The 21,812-nt window shown below is 35.1% G+C and overlaps 2 protein-coding genes across 2 annotated transcripts in view; one reads left to right on the top strand and one right to left on the bottom strand.

Moving 5' to 3' along the window:
* The window catches only part of CTNNA1 (catenin alpha 1), a 70,299-nt gene that overhangs the window by 37,594 nt on the left and 10,893 nt on the right, over positions 1 to 21,812 (bottom strand). Inside the window, exons 4-7 of the mRNA XM_083379552.1 lie at positions 20,321 to 20,487; positions 19,638 to 19,757; positions 18,016 to 18,282; positions 15,695 to 15,898 (exon numbers count right to left, since the gene is read on the bottom strand). Coding sequence (XP_083235678.1) covers positions 15,695 to 15,898; positions 18,016 to 18,282; positions 19,638 to 19,757; positions 20,321 to 20,487 — 758 coding nt within the window. The remainder of the gene's footprint in view (positions 1 to 15,694; positions 15,899 to 18,015; positions 18,283 to 19,637; positions 19,758 to 20,320; positions 20,488 to 21,812) is intronic.
* Positions 2,165 to 4,522, top strand: LRRTM2 (leucine rich repeat transmembrane neuronal 2; the record flags this gene model as incomplete). Its single annotated transcript, XM_083349824.1, is given in 2 exon segments — positions 2,165 to 2,305; positions 2,307 to 4,522. Coding segments are annotated over 2 exon segments (1,827 nt in total). The 3' UTR covers positions 3,993 to 4,522.

The raw sequence follows: 21,812 nt of genomic DNA, 5'->3' as shown, positions 1-21,812 counted from the left end.
TAAAAAAATCTCTTTGTTTCTCGGACATTGTTTAAAATTCAGGGACTCTTCTTTTCATGTACCTCGAATAACTGAAAACAATTATGCATGATTTAAGAATATTAGTTTCAAGATCTAAAATAAAAAGGACTCTGCTAAGATAGTGGGGAGTTTAGTACTTTAAGATAGCCATGCAGAGCATCGAGCTACCTTTCAGTGGGTATTTGAAAGTCTGGCATCTTCAGTTTCAAAACCACAACTCTGAAAACATATTTTCTTCCCAATCACAAAGTTCAGCAGAATGTTTAATCTGATTTGGAAGTTTCTTTATGACTTAGAACCAGACACAAGAGCTCCACATCCCACTGCTTTTGGTCTAGAACAGGAAAGAGCTTCTTCAGCTCAAACTCCTCTATCTTTTTTCAAGGAGGTACTTTTCCCTATTTTGTCAAGTCTGCTAACTACTAGTCACTATTTCAACTCAGAGCCTCTTTGGACTTTGCGTGCTTCCTTGGTTGCTGTTGAACAGCTTCCATCATTCTAACTGTGGATGGACCACCACAGTTTTTGGCTTGGTTAATGAGATCTGGTAAAATAACCTCTCCCACCCCACTAACAAAATCTAAAGATCAGATTTAACAGTAACTTTCTGAAAAGTACTGCATATTCAAAATTCTAAGAACAGTAACTGAAACTTCCTGATAGATTATCTTCCATAAATACTTGATCAAGAATTCTACAAGTGTCAGCTGAAAAGGAAGTAATTTCCCTGAGAAAAACAAGCATAGAAAAAGTAGCATAGTTATCTACACTGCTAAATTGTAGTTTTACCATCATGTGTACACACACACACACACACACACACACACACACACACTCTATAAAAAATTACAGGCTACTTTAGGAGTTAAAAAATTGTTGCAGTGACAGAATAATACTCAAAATACAAAGTGAGAGTTAGGTTCTGTTAGCATTAATTCTTATTAACTGAGAATTATGTTTCAATGCTGCCAAATTTGAATAAAACTACTATATTACCATTTCCAAATCAAATATTTACCAGGTTACTCACATTATTTGAGCTGCTAACTACAAAGCTGAGCATGCAGTTAAATACTACCGCCTTTGGCTCACCTTACTATCCTGCACATTTTCAGGCAGGGACACAATCCTTTGGAATGGAATCCACGTATGTATGTATACATGTTTCTAAATTCTGTCTGAACTATCCAGATGAAGAATCATCAAAGCCCAGTGCAATTGATTTTCACATACTACTTTACAGTTTTTAAAATCTTGCCTTTTTAATATAAGCTATACATTTATAAATATCTTCCCTTTTTTTAAAAAAAAAACTTTATAAGTGAATGGTACTAATTTCTAAAGTGCTATATCGTGTGCAAATTTTTCCTGTTAAGTTTTTTTTGGGGGACAAAAAGTATGCGTGAGGTGTAATGCTCTTATGTACCACCTCTACAGTTTTCATACAGAACACCAACACAAATACTAAATCACAAAAACCAAAATCTGTACAGCTTAAAATTGTAGCAATAGGCACGTAATCTGCAAGAGACACTCTTGAAAAATCATTCCCATCTCCTGGATATTGGCTGAAGAATTCTTACTTTTTTTTCCTCTTAGTGGTAGTCTAATCTCACAATTCAGAGTTTGCACTATAGTGCTTTAAACTGCAAAAGCTTCTGGAAAACCCAAACAAAAAGGAACGTCACGGGATGACGTCAGCCTATATACAGTTGTGTGGTAGCAGCACATAAGCAAATGCGTTCTGTACCTTAGCCCTGAAAGCTTTTCAGCAAATGCATTCAAGCGACTACAGAAGCTTCTCTCAGTGATGATAAGCTACCCATCTGCCATCAACAAGTTAAGAGTAAAAAAGCCATAGCTGTGGAAAGCGTTTGCAATTAAGCAGCTGTACAGTATAAGAAAACCTGCCAATCAACTCAGCACTGATTCAGGAATTAACAGCTCTGCCACTGGAAACCAAGGTCATGAATTCAAAGGAATATATTAGAAATGGAATGTGAAGCCTTTTTTTTTACTTCAATATCAAAGAACAGTAAAGAGAGTAAATGATTTAAAAGCTGTCAACATTAGAGCTTTTTACAGACTCACTGTGTTGAGTCTAAAACTACGACTGAATGCAACCTCCAACGTACTCAAAAGAATGGGTAAGTTTCCATTATTTGACTTGTTTTATAATGTGCAGTTAATCCAGCTCTTGAAATGCACGTTTAGGGAGCAATACTTTTTTAAGACTGGGAAATTGCTTATCAGTAATTCCAGTAACTTAGATAGCTCTACCAAGAATATTTTTTAAAATAAAAATTAAAGCTCCAAAACAATTTAATGCATGTCACTATTTGCAGCAATCTTTCTCCTCTTGTTCTAAGCATACCTCTGATAAGAATATCCTATTTTGTTGTTTCCCTGAATTATATTCTGCAGGCTTACATTTCAAGTGGCCATTAGGGGCTCCTATGCTGGCAGCAGTATATGCAATGAGTATTGTTTTTAAAATGCTGCCTGCCTTGGGCACGGCTTGTCCACCAAAATGCCGTTGTGAGAAGCTGCTCTTTTACTGTGACTCTCAGGGGTTTCACTCGGTGCCAAACACCACTGACAAGGGCTGTCTAGGTTTGTCATTGAGGCACAATTTTATTATGGAACTTGAAGGGGATCAGTTTGCAAGCTTCAGTCAACTTACCTGGCTTCATTTAGACCATAATCAAATTGGTACAGTAAGAGAAGATGCTTTTCAAGGACTATATAAACTCAAGGAATTAATTTTAAGTTCAAACAAAATATCTTATTTATCGAACACAACTTTTAGCCAGCTGCTTAACCTGCAACATTTGGATCTGTCTTTCAATCAATTATCTGCTTTGAATCCTGAATTGTTCTATGGCCTTCGTAAACTGCAAACCCTGAGTTTACGTTCCAATTCTCTGAGGACTATTCCAGTCCGCCTGTTTTCAGACTGTCGTAGTTTGGATTTTTTGGATTTGAGCACAAATCGCTTGCGAAGTTTGGCACGCAATGGATTTGCAGGATTAACCAAACTAAGGGAGCTTCACCTAGAGCACAACCAGCTGACAAAGATTAACTTTGCTCACTTCCTTCGGCTAAGCAACCTGCACATGCTCTTCTTACAGGGGAATAAAATTAGCAACCTGACCTGTGGGATGGAATGGACCTGGAGCACTTTAGAAAAGCTAGATTTGTCTGGAAATGAGATCAAAGCCATTGATATGACAGTTTTTGAAATAATGCCTAATCTTAAAGTTCTCCTAATGGATAATAACAAGCTAACCACTCTGGAGTCCAAGGTTTTATATTCACTCAAAACCCTAACGACTGTGGGTCTCTCCAGCAACCCCTGGGAATGCAGCCCCAAAATATGCGCACTAGCCACATGGCTCGGTGGCTTCCAAGGTCGGTGGGAATACTCCATCCTTTGTCATAGCCCAAACCATACCCAGGGAGAGGATATTCTAGATGCAGTTTATGGTTTTCAGCTTTGCTGGAATGTATCAACTGTTGTTACACCCATTGCTACAACTCACAGAGCTCCAACAACTGAATATACAAAACGAATAAGCTCCTCAAATTTCCATGTGGGAGATAAAGAAATTTCAACCACCACAGGCATACCCTTTACCACAGAAGAGCAGATGCCTGAACCAAACAATGTCATTTTCACCCAGCAGGTAATTACAGGAACAATGGCTTTATTATTTTCTTTCTTTTTTATCATTTTTGTAGTGTTCATCTCCAGGAAGTGCTGTCCTCCCACATTAAGAAAAATTAGGCAGTGTTCAATTATTCAAAGCCACAGGCAACTACGATCTCAAACACGGCTACATATGTCAAATATGTCAGATCAAGGACCATATAATGAATATGAACCTGCCCATGAAGGACCCTTCATCATCATTAATGGCTACGGACAATGCAAATGTCAGCAGTTACCCTATAAAGAATGTGAAGTGTAATATCTACAGGTAATCAAAGAACACAAAGGAGATAAACTTATTTTAAATTGCAGGGATCTGATACATTTTTTTAAAAACTCAAAAACTGAGAAAGCCTAGATTTTTTTTTCCTAAGCAACTTGTTTTGAGTGATGCAGTAGTATTTCAGGGTGTGTGTGTGTTGTTGTTTTTTTTAAAATAAACCCACAATATTTTCAGTGTTCAAATAACAGTGTTGGCATTACATTTGCATTCCTGATGTTTGGAATCTAAATATGCTCAGCCCAAAATATGTATATTGTTTCATGTTATGTAATTATATATGTATTTTTTATTTTTTTTACTCCCAAGCCTCCAGATATAATTTAGAAAAATAATTTGGATGGAAAATATTGCTGGGGATATATTTAATGGACTTAAGGGGAAATATTTTACCAAATGATGCATTGTAATTACTAAATTTTACCAACATTTCAACCAGTTCAGTGTTTCATGAAATACATACTAACCAAAAAAACCCCCAAAAGGTAATTTCCTTAAAATATTGTTCTCTGTCTTGTGATCTATAGTAGAAAGGTGCAGAAAAGGGATTTTTTCAGTCTACTACAGCATGAAATTTTAGTACAATTTTAACTCTATAGTAAGAATTCAGAATTCTAAATGTGTTGCAAATTCAGAATATAGCTACTGCCACTTCTAAATAAAGATCACATTCATTACTTCAAAATATTAACCTGCTACAACTATTCAGTAGCATTTAGTGTGGTCTCCAAATATTACATGAGTTTCAACTTTTGTTAAATCTGTCCTGACTTTAATGGGATACATTTCATACCAAGGAACAACATATAAAGAAATGAACACTAAGGATTTGTTAAAGCAAAAAGCCCTCTTTCTTTTCCTCAATAAGCCTAACTGCCTACTTAATACTAGAAAACTATTTTCTATATTCATTACTATTCCTCTGGCACCAAATTACGGTATTCTCACAGAATGAATTCTCAATTACCACTGTAAATTTCAAGCCTGGATAATTTAAACACAAATCCAATATTCAAGGAGAGGGCTCTACTGATTGCAATATAATTAATTAATTAAATTACACTTGTGGAAAGAATAAGAACTTTTAAAACTCAGATTGGTGGTTTTTTTGTGTGTGTGTGGAGAAAATTATAATGTCATTTAAAGTAGGACAAAATTTCTCTGAAAAGCAAAATAATCAGTTTTTGGATCTTATAAATTCAAGATTTGGTGTTTATGAAACTTACTTTACTACACATTTGTGTAGTTTAAATGTAATACAATTAAGAAATTATTTAGTAAAACTCTCAAAAATCATGAACACGTAATCAAAGGTATAATAGTTTGAAGAAAATGTACATATGTAGTTCTAACCATCATGCCAAGTTCAACAATGACATTTGTTAGTGGGGAAAAGAAATATTGATGCTTGGATTCTTTAAATCAGTATATCACATTGTATATTGTACTATGCTATAAGGTTTTCAAGCAAACCATCCTTTTTCTGATGCATATGCTATATAAGCATCCCTGAATAAATATTGCAAAGGTCTGAACAGGGTGAAAAGGATGGAAATTTCAGGCTTTAAAAAGCCAGTGCATCAAATCCCAGTACTTGCACATTTTATAATTGACATTACTTTAGCTCAATATATTGGATTGTATTACTTAAAGCTCTATTAAACCAAACTATTAGTGAAAAGCAGATAAAATCTAGAAATCCTCTACATGATAAGCCATTATCTTTCAGCCATATACAGTATGTTCTATGCATCTGGTAACGAGATTTTCTCTGCATCGAAACATATCTATTAAGGATCTATGTTCCACTTATCAAGTTGAGAATTGCCTATGTTTTGGTCTATATTTCCATCTACTAATTTAACAAGAACAAACTGTGTGTAAGCAAATTGGTTTGAAGGTGAAAAGAGAGGTATAAACTGCAAAACATTTGGAAGGCAACTGAGTAACAATTATGTTAACAATCACATTCTAACAGAACATTTTTCTCAGCGTCTTAATGACATTTGTATCTCATAAGATACTCCATCAGAATACAGCCCAACATTATTTCATCAGCATTACTTAACTACTATATGGAGTTGCAACAATTGGCTTACTAATTGGTCAAAAACCTTTGTTATTACTAACCCTTCTCTTCAGGCTAGTTCACTAAGTCAGGAGATGCTGCAGGAAGTACCAGTAGCTAAGAGATGTTATTTTCTCCTATGTCAATCTGTTAGCTTTTCCTTCTGAATTACCTGAAAATACCTAGACAGTCTAATATAATTTTCATAGATATACAAGATTTGAGAATACAAATTTTAGCCCCTTAGCTAGTATCTCATATTATCATGTCTACATATTTGATTGCTTTAATCTAAAGAGAAAGTGCAGGACAATATTATGCATTAATCCTATAACCTCAGTCATATGGGCTGCATGGTACAATTATATAATTACCAAAATATATTAGCTTGTAGACCAGTTTGGTTCTAGTTATGTTAGTTGGATTTCTCTACTTTACTTTTCTTTACGAGTCTAACAAGAGGGCATTTTTTAAAGTGGCAAAATTAACAGCTACTGGTATCACATTCAGTAATGCGGCAAGTATTATTTTAAGACTGTGACCAGTCCCAATATGTATTTTCACACTGACAGGGTCATTAAATAAGAGTTTGAATAGGTGAAAAAGCCATAGGCAAAATACTAACATCACCTCATAGCAATTGAAACACAATTTTCAGTGCCCCCCCCTTTGATTATTACTTATTCATAGGAAGATGGGTATGATATAACCTTGGAAAAGATCCAAATGCTGAATCATTAACTATAATTTTAGGTGATATGCTAACTTGCACGAATTAATTCTAAACTGGTGTTAAATTACAAGCCTATTGATTACACCCAGCCCAAAGCATCATCTCTCTCTCAAATGCTCCAACCAAAGCTGAAATACAGATTTTGCCATTTTTATTTAGTAGTTCTTAACAGAATGCCGTCTTGAATTACTTCATCTTCTATAGTTGATATTTCAAGTGATGATTACACCAAGCCCAGAAGGAAAATAAATATTGGACCTATCACTTATTTTAGCACTGTTCAATCAATCCTTGAACATATAAATTATTTCCATTATTTCAGAAAGCAAAGTTCCTGAATTAAATATTCTCTGCTACCTATAGGAAGAACAAGCTATGATGGTTAATTATGTTCTATATCACTTCCAGTCCAAGATCCAATACAAAGACTGAACTTTATAAGTTTTTAGCTGGCATAGTATTGTACTATAAATTCATATTAATTTAATATTACAGGATCTATTTAATGGAGAAATAATTCTGCAAGAGTACAAAACTTATTGAGACATCATATAATACAAATCATGTCATCTAAATGAAAATCAAATAATGGTCATATCTGCATCATCACTTTCAAAGATATATGCTATACCTTTTTCAGTTATCATTCTATCTTCCCCCTCAAATTTTTAAATGTTCAAAATATTAATAGAAAATTCAAATGATTTCTACTAGCAATATTCCAAGTGCATTTTCAATGGTGGTGGTGGGAAGTTCATAATGCAGTAAGTGCAGTGTACAAAAACATTAAAAAAATCTATACATTATAAAACTAGAAGCTGACTCTTTCTTGGTGCCCTTTCAAAATAAGAAACTGTTTGATTTTTTTTTCTTGGTTATAAGTTTGCTTTCCTTATAATTACAGGTTGTAGGAAAATCTTTTTTTTAATCATATTGTTTTGCCCTCTTGTTTTGGATATTATCAATGTCATGGCATCATGATATCAAGATCAAATAGACATTATTTTGCTACATATCAGATAAACAGAAAATTTCTGGTATCACAATCATCTAGATTTTTCTTAAGGATGACAAATTGTAGAGGGCTGCCTTTTTTAAATTCCAAGAACACACTATTGAATTTGAATGTGAAGGAGCACAGTATCATTAAATTAAATATTTTCACAAATTTTCATATTCTTCATGTTCTCATTTGCAAATTATTTATCAGGAACCTACCTTGTGCATAACTTCCAGTTTTATGTGTTAAGATTACTGTTGGTTTCAGAGACTGTTCCATAAAATGAAGAAAAAAAATTCAATAGATTCAACCATTTTTTTTCTTTTTGGCACCTCTGAACTGGGCTCTCCCAATAGACATAAGAGAATGTAAAGAGATTCCTTTGATACTCCCATTTTATGAATTTTCTTATATTAATTAATCACTTGTTGGTTGCTCAACTTGCTTTTACTGAAATCACTACATAGACAGTATAGAACCTTCCAGAATACATGTGAAAAATCTTTTTTATATCAAACACCATATTTTCCAACATAGTCAAATCTATCAAGCTGATAACTTGTACAACAAAAATAATTTCCAGTTCCTCTGCCAGTTTATGTGCAGTCAGCAAGGTAAGGCTGATAGCAAATTTAATTTCTAGACCTTAAATAAGGAGATATAATATAAACTGTTCCTTGTTTATTTAAGTTTCTAAGTATGAGACTTAGCAGTCCATGAATGGAAAAACATCAGCCTCAAATTGCTCTGAGGCCATTCAAAGACTTACAGAAAGCATTGATAAAAAAGTTCAAGAAAAAACATTTTGTAAAAGGATCAGAATGGTAAAGAGATTATGAAGTCTCAGATCTTGTAAAAACAGGTTTTTGCATTTTAAATTATTTTATTCATTTAAGTAGATTTCAAAGATATTAAAACATTCAACATATGTAGTTCTTAAGCCCATTTCTACTCAAGGATCTATATCCCTAAGATAAATGTGCAGTTTAACAGAAGATCACAATAAGTAATAAGAACCAATTACTGCATTTAAATTAAGAAGGAAATCATTTTTATTAATATATGGTGAGCCTAATGTACATTAGAGATGCTTATCTAGGGTTTTCAATCTAAAATTGAGAATAATTTCTGGGACAGACATATATTCTAATATTTAGTCATCTCACTGAATAAGTGGCTTTCAATTATCATAATTGCTGAAATTCAGACAACCTGACCTTAGAGGCTTTTGTAAAAGCACATCAATCTTGCCACAAAAATTATCCAGTGTTTTCTAATAAACATAGCTATTTGTTTAAAAGACAAGGTTTAGTTCTCCCTTTTCCTTGTACTGCTCTTCACTTTTCAAATGCCTACAATTTGCAGTATATTTCAGAGGAGCAGTTTTTCATTCTTTTCAAGACAGAAAAACACCTCCAGATTAAAGACACATTTGAATACTTGGCTATTATTAATACTGATCAGCATACACACTGTAGTAGTAGTAGCAGCGCTATTATATCTCACATTAAATAAGATCAGGATGTTGCAGGAGTGGATGCCATTCTATCAGCAGAAAGTAAACATGAATTATTCCATATTATTTGGATGAAGCAATTCCTTTCCCTCCCTATAACTAGACAGCCTTGTCTGATTACAAGAGGCAGAGCTCCAATTTTCTAGGTGCTGTCTTAGCTTTTCTTGCTTAGAGGTTGAAAAATAACAATTTCTCCTTTCAGTAATATTAACTTTTATTCTGAGATTTCCTTCAATTATTTTGGTTATATGCTCTGGAAGTAGTCTAAGAGGAATTAGGCAAAAGCAATGTGCATGTAATTTTCTTTTCATAAAATGAGGAAATAATTTGCTCTTTAGATACACTTTGAAATATAATGATATTTGAATGCCCAAATGGCCTAATTTCCTGGTAGACAAGCCCATTATCAATTGAAGCTTAAAAATGCCTTTGACCTTTCATTGCCTTCTCAATGCTTTAACTCTTATTAGGGCTGGAAACCATTTCTTGGTTTAGCAGCCATTGCATAATTTTGATTCTTCTAACAGGGAAAGAAAAGCAGAAGAGACAGAGATGCCTTGTTAATCAGAAATGGTTCCTGGCACATGTGAATATTTTTTATTTTACATATTCATCTTTCACTTTTTCTGAAAGCTCAAAGTGGTATATAAATCCTTCCCCATCAACTTGTATCCTGTAATAGTTTTAAGAGCCTGAGGGGGAAAAATTGGTCCAGTTAATGACATAAGTAAGCTCTATGGTGAAGAGAAGAACCCTGGGGTCTCCAGTGCAAATTTAATGCAGTGGCAGAAAAACTCATCACAGTAGCCCAGTTTGGAAACTGAACAGTTTTCCACTATGAAAAATTCCTACTCCCCTATAGAGCTGCAGACACTGGAAATGTTTGCTTTTAAAAAAAAAACATGAGCTAGGTTAAGATAATCTGTTGGTTTATTTTCTTAAATAAAGATAAGCTTTTAATTAAACTTAAATGAAAACCAAAACCAAAAGTGGTTTTACATCTTCTCACAATTCTGCCATATGGCAAGCACAAAAATGGCTATGGGACTAAACAATAAGTATTTGATTGAGCTACACTCCTGTTACAAATTGTAATACTGTAATCGGTGTTTCATATCCTGGGATCTTGCCACATAATTCTATATCTTATAACTAAGAGTAACCTATCAAATATGTATTAGATTTAGATACTTCTTTAAGCTATAATCATAGAATCATAGAGCTGGAAGGGGCCTTGGACATCTAGTCCAACCCCCTGCCCAAGGCAAGAGTCCTCACACCATCCCGGACAAATGGTTGTCCAATCTCTTCTTGAAAACCTCCAGTGATGGATAATTGAATCAATATCCATATAACAATTTCATTGTTTAAATGGACCAAATATCTGAAAATAGGATTGGGAAAATGCAGACCTGCTGATACAGCCAATTTTCTTTTCTGCATACTCGTAGCATTTCACAGCTATTTCTGAATTTAATTTTCCCAATAATGCAGAAAAGAAATTCATGAAACGCTATAATTAACAAAGGTGAATTTTTTTTTTAAAAAAATAGTCATAATTTCTGAGGCTGGTTACGTGGCTTCCATTTTTAAGAGGACTGAATTAAATTTATTATATACCAGTAACCACTAAATGAACCGATTTTTTTAAAAACACTCATAGACTCAAGTAGAAGCTTTCACGATGTCAGCTTTACCAGTTAGGCCAGACAGGAAACACGACCAGAAGCTAATTCTACTTTATTGTAAAGCTACCTTAGCAGTGCCTTCTGAAAGGACCAATCTCCTGCCATCTCCTCTATAACCCAAGAAACTAAAGAGGGTCCCTCCTGAGCCTCGTGCCCTGCCACTATCCAGCTGCAGGTTATGCTGTCTCTTATCTGACCTATCTTTATCTTTGTTAGACTTATATACCGCCCTTCTCCCGTAGGACTCAGGGCGGTTCACAAGGTTTTTAAAATAACAATACAACAATGACACAAATTAAGATCAGTTAAAATAATTACATTTAAACCTTGAATAAATATAAAACCCCAATTAAAATCCAATTTAAACCCCCAAATTAATACTCTCAGTCCAGGCCAGAAAGCTCAAAGAGCCAAGTCTTCAGGTCCCGGTGGAATGAGCGAAGGTCAGATCCTGTCTCCCAAAATCTTTTTCATGTACATTATACATCAAGTCCTGTTCAACACTGTTTTTATTTAAACTTTCAAGTCTCTACACGTTTTCCATTTTCCGTGCATAGTATGACAGTATTGAGACTGATTTAACTGAAGACACCGATTTCTGAATAGGGCAGATTTTGTTTCAGAAATTATGTCTTGCCTTACTTGTCATTATACAGACCAGTATATTGACAGTGAGGTCCTTCCCTTTCCCCATCCTCTGGGCAACAAGGGTGACTGGGGCTTTAATTTGCAAAAGGATGCAGTTTTGAAAATTGTGTAGAGCTACCTAAAACTCAAATATACCTCTTAAAAGTTGGGTACGCATGCATTAAAGGGCTATTTTTTATTTAGTGTAGTGTTGGGTTTGAATCATTACGTACACTGTTTGTGGCTGCTAAATCAAATTAATCTCATCGTATAAAATTGCTATTTGGATTTCCAAATGTTCCAAACTATGCCTGAGTGCCATTTTTTCTAAGCACTTTAAGTACTACAATTGCACAACTGACAACAAAACCAATGGCTTTATAAATTACTATAGACTCATTGTTCAAGATCTAAATAGGCCTTTTCAATCATCCTCTCCTTACTACCATACTGTAATCCAGTTTTGAAAGTAAGTACACAAGATAATTTCACCGAAATATGAGAAAATATGGTTGAAATGAAGTCAAATTGGACTCCAACTTGAAGCACAGCTGCAAGAGTTCTTCAAATTCCTAGCTACTATGAAATATGTGTTAACTGTAGATTTCCAAAAGAATGTTTATACAATGGTTTATATTTAAAATGTAAAATGAAGAGAGATAAATATATTGAATACCTGGCTATCTTTTAGGATGTTTTCGTGATATTTAGAGCAGACATCAGGAAAACTGCACTCAATTTCCCACCATTATTGGCTTCATTCCCCTTATGTATTTCACAAAATCTAAGCTGACGGACAAAGCTGAAGTATCTGTTGTAAACGTGGTGATAATTTTCACATTCTATTGGAAGTCACTCCAGGAATGCTCTCTGAAGATACCTCAAGTCTAGGAGGATTTTCAGGAGGCACCTTGAATATCAAGAGGTATATAAACACATTCAACAGCCATAGGTAAAGTTTTAGATGCCAGCTTTTCAAATGTATATTTATTTCTATAGAGGGAAACATGGATTCTAATAATTAAAACCTACTTTTGTCAATTATGAACAATTCAGAGTTTTTTTAAAAAAGCCAAATGCTATGAATGTATGCATTCTGGTGTCACCAGCAAACAGGTGTAATTAACCAAGCAATATGACTCTCCATCTGTAGTTTCAAGTCTGTTGTCCAAACCAGGGGCTTTGTCTTACTGCTGTTTGAATATGACAAGGAAAGAAGCCAAGAACAAGCCATGATTTATTCAATGATTTGTTCTAAAAGCCCACTATTTTATCTGAGGAGGAAAAATAATGGAAAAGAAAAAAAGGGAATTGTAAAAGAATAAACTAGTTTAGTGATTGAGTAAATTTAGATGTTTTTCTAATAAACGAACCAAAAGAATACATTATAATACTTGCTACAATCTTCTCTGAGGTGGCTGGATGGAGTCACTGAAGCAGTAGGCGTGAGCTTAAATGGACTCCAGAAGATGGTAGAGGACAGGAAGGCCTGGAGGAACATTGTCCATAGGGTCACGATGGGTCGGACACGACTTCGCAGCTAACAACAACACAATCTTCTCTTGGGTTTTTTCCCCTTTACCAACTTCTTCACATTTCCTCAATTTAAAAAAAGCCTAAATTCTTTCTTTGCAAGAAGTATAGACTTGCTATCTGGTATCTCTTACTTTTCCAAAACTTGTCTCCCTTTTCTACCTTCCATTCAAATAGAAATAGTTCCTTCATAAAGACAGATTGGAAACTAATTGATTGTATCACATTATAGTTGATTATAACACATCAATCTTGTCCTTTATTTTACAAACAGCCATGCTATGTCAGCTAGAGCAGGTGTTGTTCAGTCTACCTGAAAAAAGATTTTTAACCCAGTATTTGCCAATAGATATTACAATTCTGATTATATTCCAAATGTATTTCCAAATATAATTCATTTAGAGAATTTTGATAAGCTCATCACAAATTATTTTGAACAATCTGGCTGCAAAGAAAATCCCTGAGGGCTTCTCCCAAGATCTTTGGAGGCTGGATGTAATCCAGGACTTCACTTTGTATTCTCTAATCCAGGGGTCCCCAACCCCTGGTCCATAGACCAATACCAGGCCGCGGCATGCCAGCAACTGATCCGCACAAACAAGAAAAGCCCTATCCACAGGATGCAAGCAACACATAAAACCACACCCCCTCTGGTCCATGGAAACACCCCTCTCCATGTAACCAGACCCTGGTGCTCAGAAGGTTGGGGACCTTTGCTCTAATCCACAGAGTGTGGGAGATGTTTTTGTTCAGACATTTTTACATACGTGAAACATTTAAACAGTTAAATGAATTGAATTTCGGCTACTATTGGATGAAGGAGGCTGGGCAATCTACGAAGGGGTAGATTTAACATTTTTATCCATCAAGCCATTTTCTGGGTTATTTTAAAATTTGATAGCAATGCTAAGAGTACTTGAACTTTGATATATCTATGTTTTCACTGTTTGCCAAAAATCAGCAGGAAATAATAATATTATTCTTCAGCAATCTAATGCTAAAATGTGATGGCATAATCTTTCAGAGTTCCCCAAAAGGGACTTTGGAGGCTCCATCCCTCCATAGGTTGTCCACCCTGCTCTATTCAATACAGTTGTACACTTGTAACTGGGCAAAGAAATGGAGATGAGCACCGCCCCCTGAGTCAGACACAACTGGACAGGGGAAACCTTTATATTTACATTTTCTATTCAAGCACAAAAATATATCCTGTTAAAAATTAATATTACTGGGAGTTATGAGTTGTAGACACATAGGCGTATTGTTTTAACTAACTGTAACATGGTTTTTATATGTAAGACATTACTTCAATTTACACATATTATGTATTTTTAACATTCCTCTGACAGAATCCTGCCAAATTCAAGAACTATTTCTCTCACTCTTTTAATACAGAATCAATTCTAAATGAGGAAAAATCCAAGCCTTTGAAACTCTCTACTATTCTAATTTATCCTCAAATCAATTTCAAAAATTAATAAAAAAAATAATACACCGATTCAGAGGATTTTGAAGATTAATATACAATTGAGACCAGAGGTTTTTCTTGGGGGATTGATGTTTTGAAAAAAGTTGTGGAACTTTCTTTTTGTACACAATAACTGCAGTGAGATTACTACATGCACAAAGGAAAAAAAACTGGCATTACCCACAATGAGGAATGGCTGGTAAAGATGACAGAATGTGCTAAGATGGACAAACTGACTTCCTTGATCAGAAAAAAAAGACAATTATCTATGTTTATAGTTGACCTGGAAACTCCTTATAGATTTTTTGCACGAAACAGAAAAAAAAATAACTTATGATTTATGGGCCTGATGATTAGACAGAATAGATTATTGAAAGAAGAGACTTATGTTGTAACCATAAAGTAAAAGGAAACTCTATGTATTTATAACTGCTGTAAAGAAGATTGGAAGTTACTTCCTTGTATTTTTTTTCTTTTTGTACTTTTAGCTTTCTTTTTGATTTAAACATCTATGGAGATTCTCAGTAATCCAGGTCATAGTTGACTCAAAGGTGCTTTCTCTTTCTTTCTTTCTTTCTTTCTTTTTTTCTTTTCTCTTTCTTTCCTTTCTTTCTTTCCTTCCTTTCTTTCTTTCTTTCTCTTTCTCTTTTTCTTTCTCTTTCTCTTCTTTCTTTCTTTCTTTCTTTCTTTCTTTCTTTCTTTCTTTCTTTTCTTTCTTCTCTTTCAAAAGGCAACCGGAATTTTTTTTATTTGAGGAAAAAGATGAAAACGCTTTACTTCTTATCCAAGACGTTTCATCAGTTTTAACAGTTCTCTTTGATTTCTTTTTTTTTTCTTCCCTTACTTTGTATTAGTTTTTAACTTCATTTAAAAAAATATCTTTGCATAAAATTACACAAGACAGCAGAAGACCATCACAGGGCAATTACAATTTTAATGACCTAATTTTACTTTCAAGAGAACCTGTACACATCTTTTAATTCCAATCACATTATATTACTTTCTCCGAAATTCAAATGAAATCTTCGCAAGTGTAGCTGTTACTTACATTTCCCATGTATTCCGAAAGCAGATCTTGCAAGGCTTGTCGCACTGCATTACACTCTGCCACTATGCGTTCCCGTCGGTCATCGCGTGTGCAGGATGAGTCAGCCATTAGGGCCGCGCCACTAATGATGCTCTCCAGCCGCTCTTCTAAGGATGGCCTAAAACGCTCTTCACTGAAGTTCAATGGATCTACAATAATTTGTTTCTGTTTAAAAAAGAAAGAAAGAAATGGTTTATAACTTTTAATAAAGTGACATGTTATTCTGGATTAGTTTGATGAAGACCTCTTTAAAATTACTACAAAATAGTCTCTGCTTAACACGTGTAAGTCCTAAAACGTTTAGATCAATTCACTACCCAGAATTAACCCAGCGTAACACTGGCTAAAAACTAGATTTCAGTCTACAGAGATCTATGTTGACAGTTGGATTTTAGTCATTTTCTTACCTTCAAGTATTAATTTTAAAAATAAGTATACAACAAAACATTCATTAGAACTTAAGGCTGCATTAGTGACTTCATTTACATTATCAGAGAGTAGACTCCGGTTTTGTGGTTTGTCAGTCTTCCAGTTTTTCAGCTTATGCTGTATACTGTTATTCTTTAATGTTAAAGTAATATTCATTAACCAGGTTTATTATTTTAAAAAACTCGGCAGTTGTTTTTCTTAAAAATTCTCCTGGCTGCTAAGGTTTCTTTGATTTAGTATCAGCAGGCCCAAATTACACTATTTATGCCATTATCTTTTATCTGTTGATTTTTTTTAATTGACATCAATTGTGCTACTTTACTGCAAGAATGAAACTGCTCAGTAAAATCTCATATAGCAATATTGTTTGTATATTCTATAATATTTTACATATCTGAGAGTGAATTTATTTTCTCCACACTTTGCCAATGTAGCTAGAAGTGACCTATTTGAAATATTAAAAGGGAATGTTAAGAGACTGTCAGGGGTGTCAAACTCAATTTCATTGAGGGCCGCATCAGCATTGCGGTTGCTCTCAAGGGCCAGGTGGGCGTGGCCTACTGGGTGGGCATGGCTAGAGTGGGTGTAGCCTACTGGGTGGGCGTGGCCAGCTCTACATCGTTCGCATCAAGGGTGCCTATGGGGGCCTGGACAGGAGTGGGACAGATCTGAGGGTCTCTGGCAGAAGGAGGGTCTCTGGGCCAGGGCCAAGGCAGTGGGGGCCGTTCCCTCACTGTTTCCAGGATGGGTTCGCGGGCCACATGAAACCACTTTGCAGGCTGGATCCAGCCCCCGGGCCTTATGTTTGACATGTCTGGACTATTTTGAGGAAAGAAACCCTTTTACCTGAAACAAAAGTTTAATAGTTGATCTACGAAAGTCTGAGGCCAACTTCTTTTCTTAAATTTTTTGAAAGAAGTTTACGCATTCTCTAACCAGAGGGGAAAAACGGTACCAAATATTTGGCATATCCCCCTAGTAAGAACATTCACAAAAAACTATTGCTCAAACATGAGGCAGCAGCGTTTTAGGGTCACAGAATCTAGTAACTCATTTAAGATCATCAGGTTGAAAGAAAAAATATCAAGAACACTAGCTGTACAAGCTGCATCTCCTCAGATTCTATCTTCTACGTAATTATCAAGACACACAGTAGTCTTGACCTCATTCCAAGTGGCCAATCTGAGCTCAAACTGCTCGGGGATGGGGTGGGAACTGGGAAAGCTGGATAATGGAAGATCTATTTGGCTGGGAAAAGTACCTTGCAGATTATGGAGAGCTGCATATGGTTGATTAGAAGTGGTTCTCAACCAGAGATATGTGTATCAGGTGTGTCACTCAAAAATTGTTCAAGTGGAACACAGAGTAAACTGTAACTGTGTTGAGAAAGCACAAGGGCCTTATTCCTGGCTTATCTGACAGCCTGTCTGAATTCTGGAAAATCTGAAAGCCTAGCCTCCAAACTAGAAGCCCGTTGCACTTTCTCTCAAAAAACTGAAAATTGAAATTTAAAATAAATCGATACAAAACTCTGGTTTTCCAATAAGAGAAGACTTTAAGTGCTGTTATAAAATAGAGTTACAAGCAATTTGCATTTCTAAATTGCTAGAGTTGGTTTGAGCTGGGTATTATTAAATTAGGTGTTTGTTGTACGTAATTTAATAATTTCCAGTTCGCATTCCTACAAATAAGTTAGACCCTACTATATTTTGAAAGATAATACTTTCATTAGTTTTTACAATTACCAAATAATGATTCCCCCTTATGTCAAGGTTGCAAATCAGAAACTGTTAATTGTACTGCTCCAGAAATATAGTGCCCAAACTTATTTATGGTACAAATTTAAAACTTACATCAAAGTTATTAAGTGCGTAAGCCAACTCTCCACCGCCACTCTGATGCTGGACAGAATCTTCAGAAGCTGTCGCTTGGGCAGCATTAGAGATTCCTGTGACTGCCTGCTGCAACTGCTTGTAGATCAAGTCCCTATTAGCTTTATAAGCAGCTACATCTGGATGTTGCAGGCAAGCTTGAGAAGCGGTATAAAGTATAGGAATGTTTTTCTGAAGAATTCCTCTGGCTGCAGCCATCTGGTCACGATGACCAATGTCTTTCAGTTCCTGTAGAAAGAGTTACATTTTATTTAGAGATAAAAAGATTTTTTTTGGAATTTAGTTTTTATATCAGCAGTGACAAGATGTGAGACTCCAAGTATAAATCCCAATAGCCAATGGAGAGGGGCTGATGAAGTCCCACAGCTCCAGCAGAGGTACATATTGTCCATTCCTTATCTGACCTATTTCAATGAAGAAACATAGGGTAACCCGTATCAGGATGCATCAGGAAATTACATGATTTCTGGAACACAATAATCTTTGCAAATGAAGTCTCAAATGTCAATTTTGTGAACTGAAGTTACAATTCCATCTGAATTGCAGAAAAAAAATATAAGCCAAACCTTAATGCTTAATCTGTAAGTGTGTATTAAACAGGCAGCAGTATCTCACGACAAACATCCTTCTCGTCTCCTTATACCAGTTTATTCAGCAGCCTCTCCCATTCTAAGATCCTGCCCACTGTGTATTTTTTTGTTAAAAAAAATTGGAACAAGTTATTCAACTGAATAATTATGTAATTAGTAATAGCTGCATAGATATGACTCTTGTTCTATAGCGTTTGAGAAAAATGGGCAGCTTGATTTTAACTTGTTCCATAGAGGAGCGATTGCAGATTAACTAACAACACTGTTGGTATTTTGCTAATCTCTATGAGGGAGACAGGCAGTTAAGAAGTTTGATATATATAAATAAACAAGCAATCTTGTTCGAGAGACTAGCAAAACTGAAGCAGCTGACTAAAGATCTTCTTCACATTCAGCCAGCTCCTTAGGACAGGAGATAGAAGCAGTTATATATTTCCTGAGAGACCTGTAGTAAATTGGAGCCACTTTGAATCTTTCCTTCTGAAAAAGGATCAGACTGAAGATAATGACACCTTACATGTCTTAGATTACACGAGCAGCATAATGTAGAAAGGAAAGAGCCAGGCAGCAGTATTGCAGGCAGGAGATTTGCAATAAAATGCAGATTTCTATTGCAAACAAGCTCTTCTGTGGTAGTAAAATGGTCACTTGAGTAGCTACTCAGACAAAATTGGGTGGATTCATGTAATTCTTCCAAGCTTATTATGGCATTACTCTTTCAGCAACTTATAAACTGTCAAAAGTATCTTTAGAATGGCTGGTTTCCACCAAGGCGCACTACTTGCAATTGTCTCCCTTGTAGATAACAGTGTTTCCCTACCCATGTGGCGGCTTTAGCTTTCCTTAAAAACAAAAGCTCCTGCAATTACATCACAATTTGTACATCCACTTCACACAATGGTCCATGTTATCATTTTGACATTTCTATTATGACTGTTCCTGTGTTGTAACAGTCAGAATTTATAAAAGCATATAATCCTAAAATTACTATACCTGTTGTCTCTTGCCTGCCATTATATTAAGCTTGTCCACTTCTGGTTTAAGAGCTTTATATTGTATTCCTAAATCTTGTTCAGTTCCAGCATTTCTTAATTTTAGAATGCCTTCTTCCACCTAGAGAATGAAATCAGTTTTAAATTGTTCACAATATCTATAATTCAGTATGAATTCTACAAAAGCAGTTATTTATAATGTCACCATACTTAAGCAAGAGAAATATGGTCTAATCCCAACCCCAAGCAAATCAATAAAATCAGACACGCTAGCAAAACAAGAGAAAACCATTATGTTTGTGAATATCAGATTTCAATAAGCTATTAATGTTTTATATTGAATTTAGCAATAGCAATTTATGTTAAAAGGCCATGAACACATCGGATCCAAATTAAATTAAAGAACTGCCTGGGGTAAAGAAGTAAAACAGAATTCGTTCCAACTGATGGCAAATCTGTCAACCAACATGTAACAATATAGGAATAGATCTTTTATTTTACAGAAATGTTCCATTTAGACCAGAATCTTTTCCACAATCATCCAACATTTCTTAAAAAGTCCAAAGCAGGATATAAAAGACACGCTCTTGCCCTATTAACACCTTTTCCTGCAAGTTAGAAACAATGATTCTGAATTCCTTTTATTATGCCATTAAAATAGTGAACAATATATTCAAGACTTACAACTTTAAGTTGCACAAGTAATCTGTAGACATCAGCCATATCAGCCAAAATGAGGAGCCGGGTAACTGCTGACAAGAGGGCCCGAGCTGCTCTCACCATATTCCCTCGTTTCACAGAAGAACAGGGGTCATCAGCAAATTCTCCAGAGGCACTCTTCATTAAGTCTCCTATATATATATATATACAGAAAGTTAGCTGTAAGGCTTCAGCTTTTAGGATGATGAGGCAAGTATACCCAATTCAGCCAAAACCAAAAACGGCAAGAACATTCCTCATTAAAACATCTATTGCTATAATTTTCATCACATTCTCTTCCAAAACAATTCAATTTTGGCACTTAGGCAAGTATTTCAAGATTAAGGATTTGCTGCTTATATAGGATTCAATGGCCTTAATACAATGTCCAAATGTTCAACCTGAAGCTGGAGAGACAAGGAAACTGTGTTACTGGCTTTTTAAAGAAGTCGCATCTTTGTCTGATGTACTTAGCAATACCATGCAAGCCCAGGAAAAGGCATGGCTTCATTATGGAAGCATTGACCTTGGTCTCTATGCTGGATTTCAAATACCTTTTAAAGTTCAAATACTGTACACTTTGAAGTCTAGCCAAGGTACAAAATGGGAACAATGTAAAATATCGACTGTTATTGCTAAATAATAAGTCAAATTTAGGCCTGTGCAAATCTTGAACAAGGTGATGTGGTGGGTACATGTATAAAGCATTGCTTTATGAGCTATTAAAACATACTATTTTTTTAGAAATGTAGTTGGAAACTGTTCCTGGTTTTGTTGACATACATGTGGATAAATAGCTACTTTGCTTTGCTGGGAAAAATGAAGCAAAACTGCATGCACGTTAATGTGAAGACACCTGGGAGATTTGTGAAGCAGCTGCACAAGCCTAGAAAATGATTTGCCTGTTTTAATTATGAAAAAAAGAGTGCTCTGTATGTGCCACTATGTTCTCAAACATCGTTTTAAATGGTTTTCATAGCCCCATTAAAATTATAGCTTTTTGTCAGATGATAATATGCTCTATTAACATTTTAAAAATGGGGTCAAGGGGAAGAAAATACTGTTTTGGATTTTTTGTGTAGTAGAAGATATCCATTCAATCACCTAAGTTAAAGGCAATTTAAGATCATCCAATTTTATACCAAGCTTTTTGGAAGTAAGAAACAACAAAATCCTCTGCGGGTAATAATGGATCCATTTTCAATTTTATAATAAAATGTTGCTTAGGCAGTACTTTCATAGACACCAGCCAATAAAGACAAAATTTCATTCTACAAATTTAATGGCTGACTCAAGGTCATTCAATATTTTTGTGTCCAGCCCTTCTCACAGGACGTGAGATTAAGCTGAGAGCGGAATAACTATATACACTTCTTTGAGGCCCTGTGTATATACATAAAAAATGTAAAATTACATAAGACATGCTGATGCATATCAAAAGCTGAGCTTATCCCCAAGCTGGTGTTTAAATATACTG

Source organism: Vipera ursinii, assembly GCF_947247035.1.
Source record: "Vipera ursinii genome assembly, chromosome: 1".
Lineage (NCBI taxonomy): Eukaryota > Metazoa > Chordata > Lepidosauria > Squamata > Viperidae > Vipera > Vipera ursinii.
This window is presented reverse-complemented; position numbering and strand designations above follow the sequence as displayed.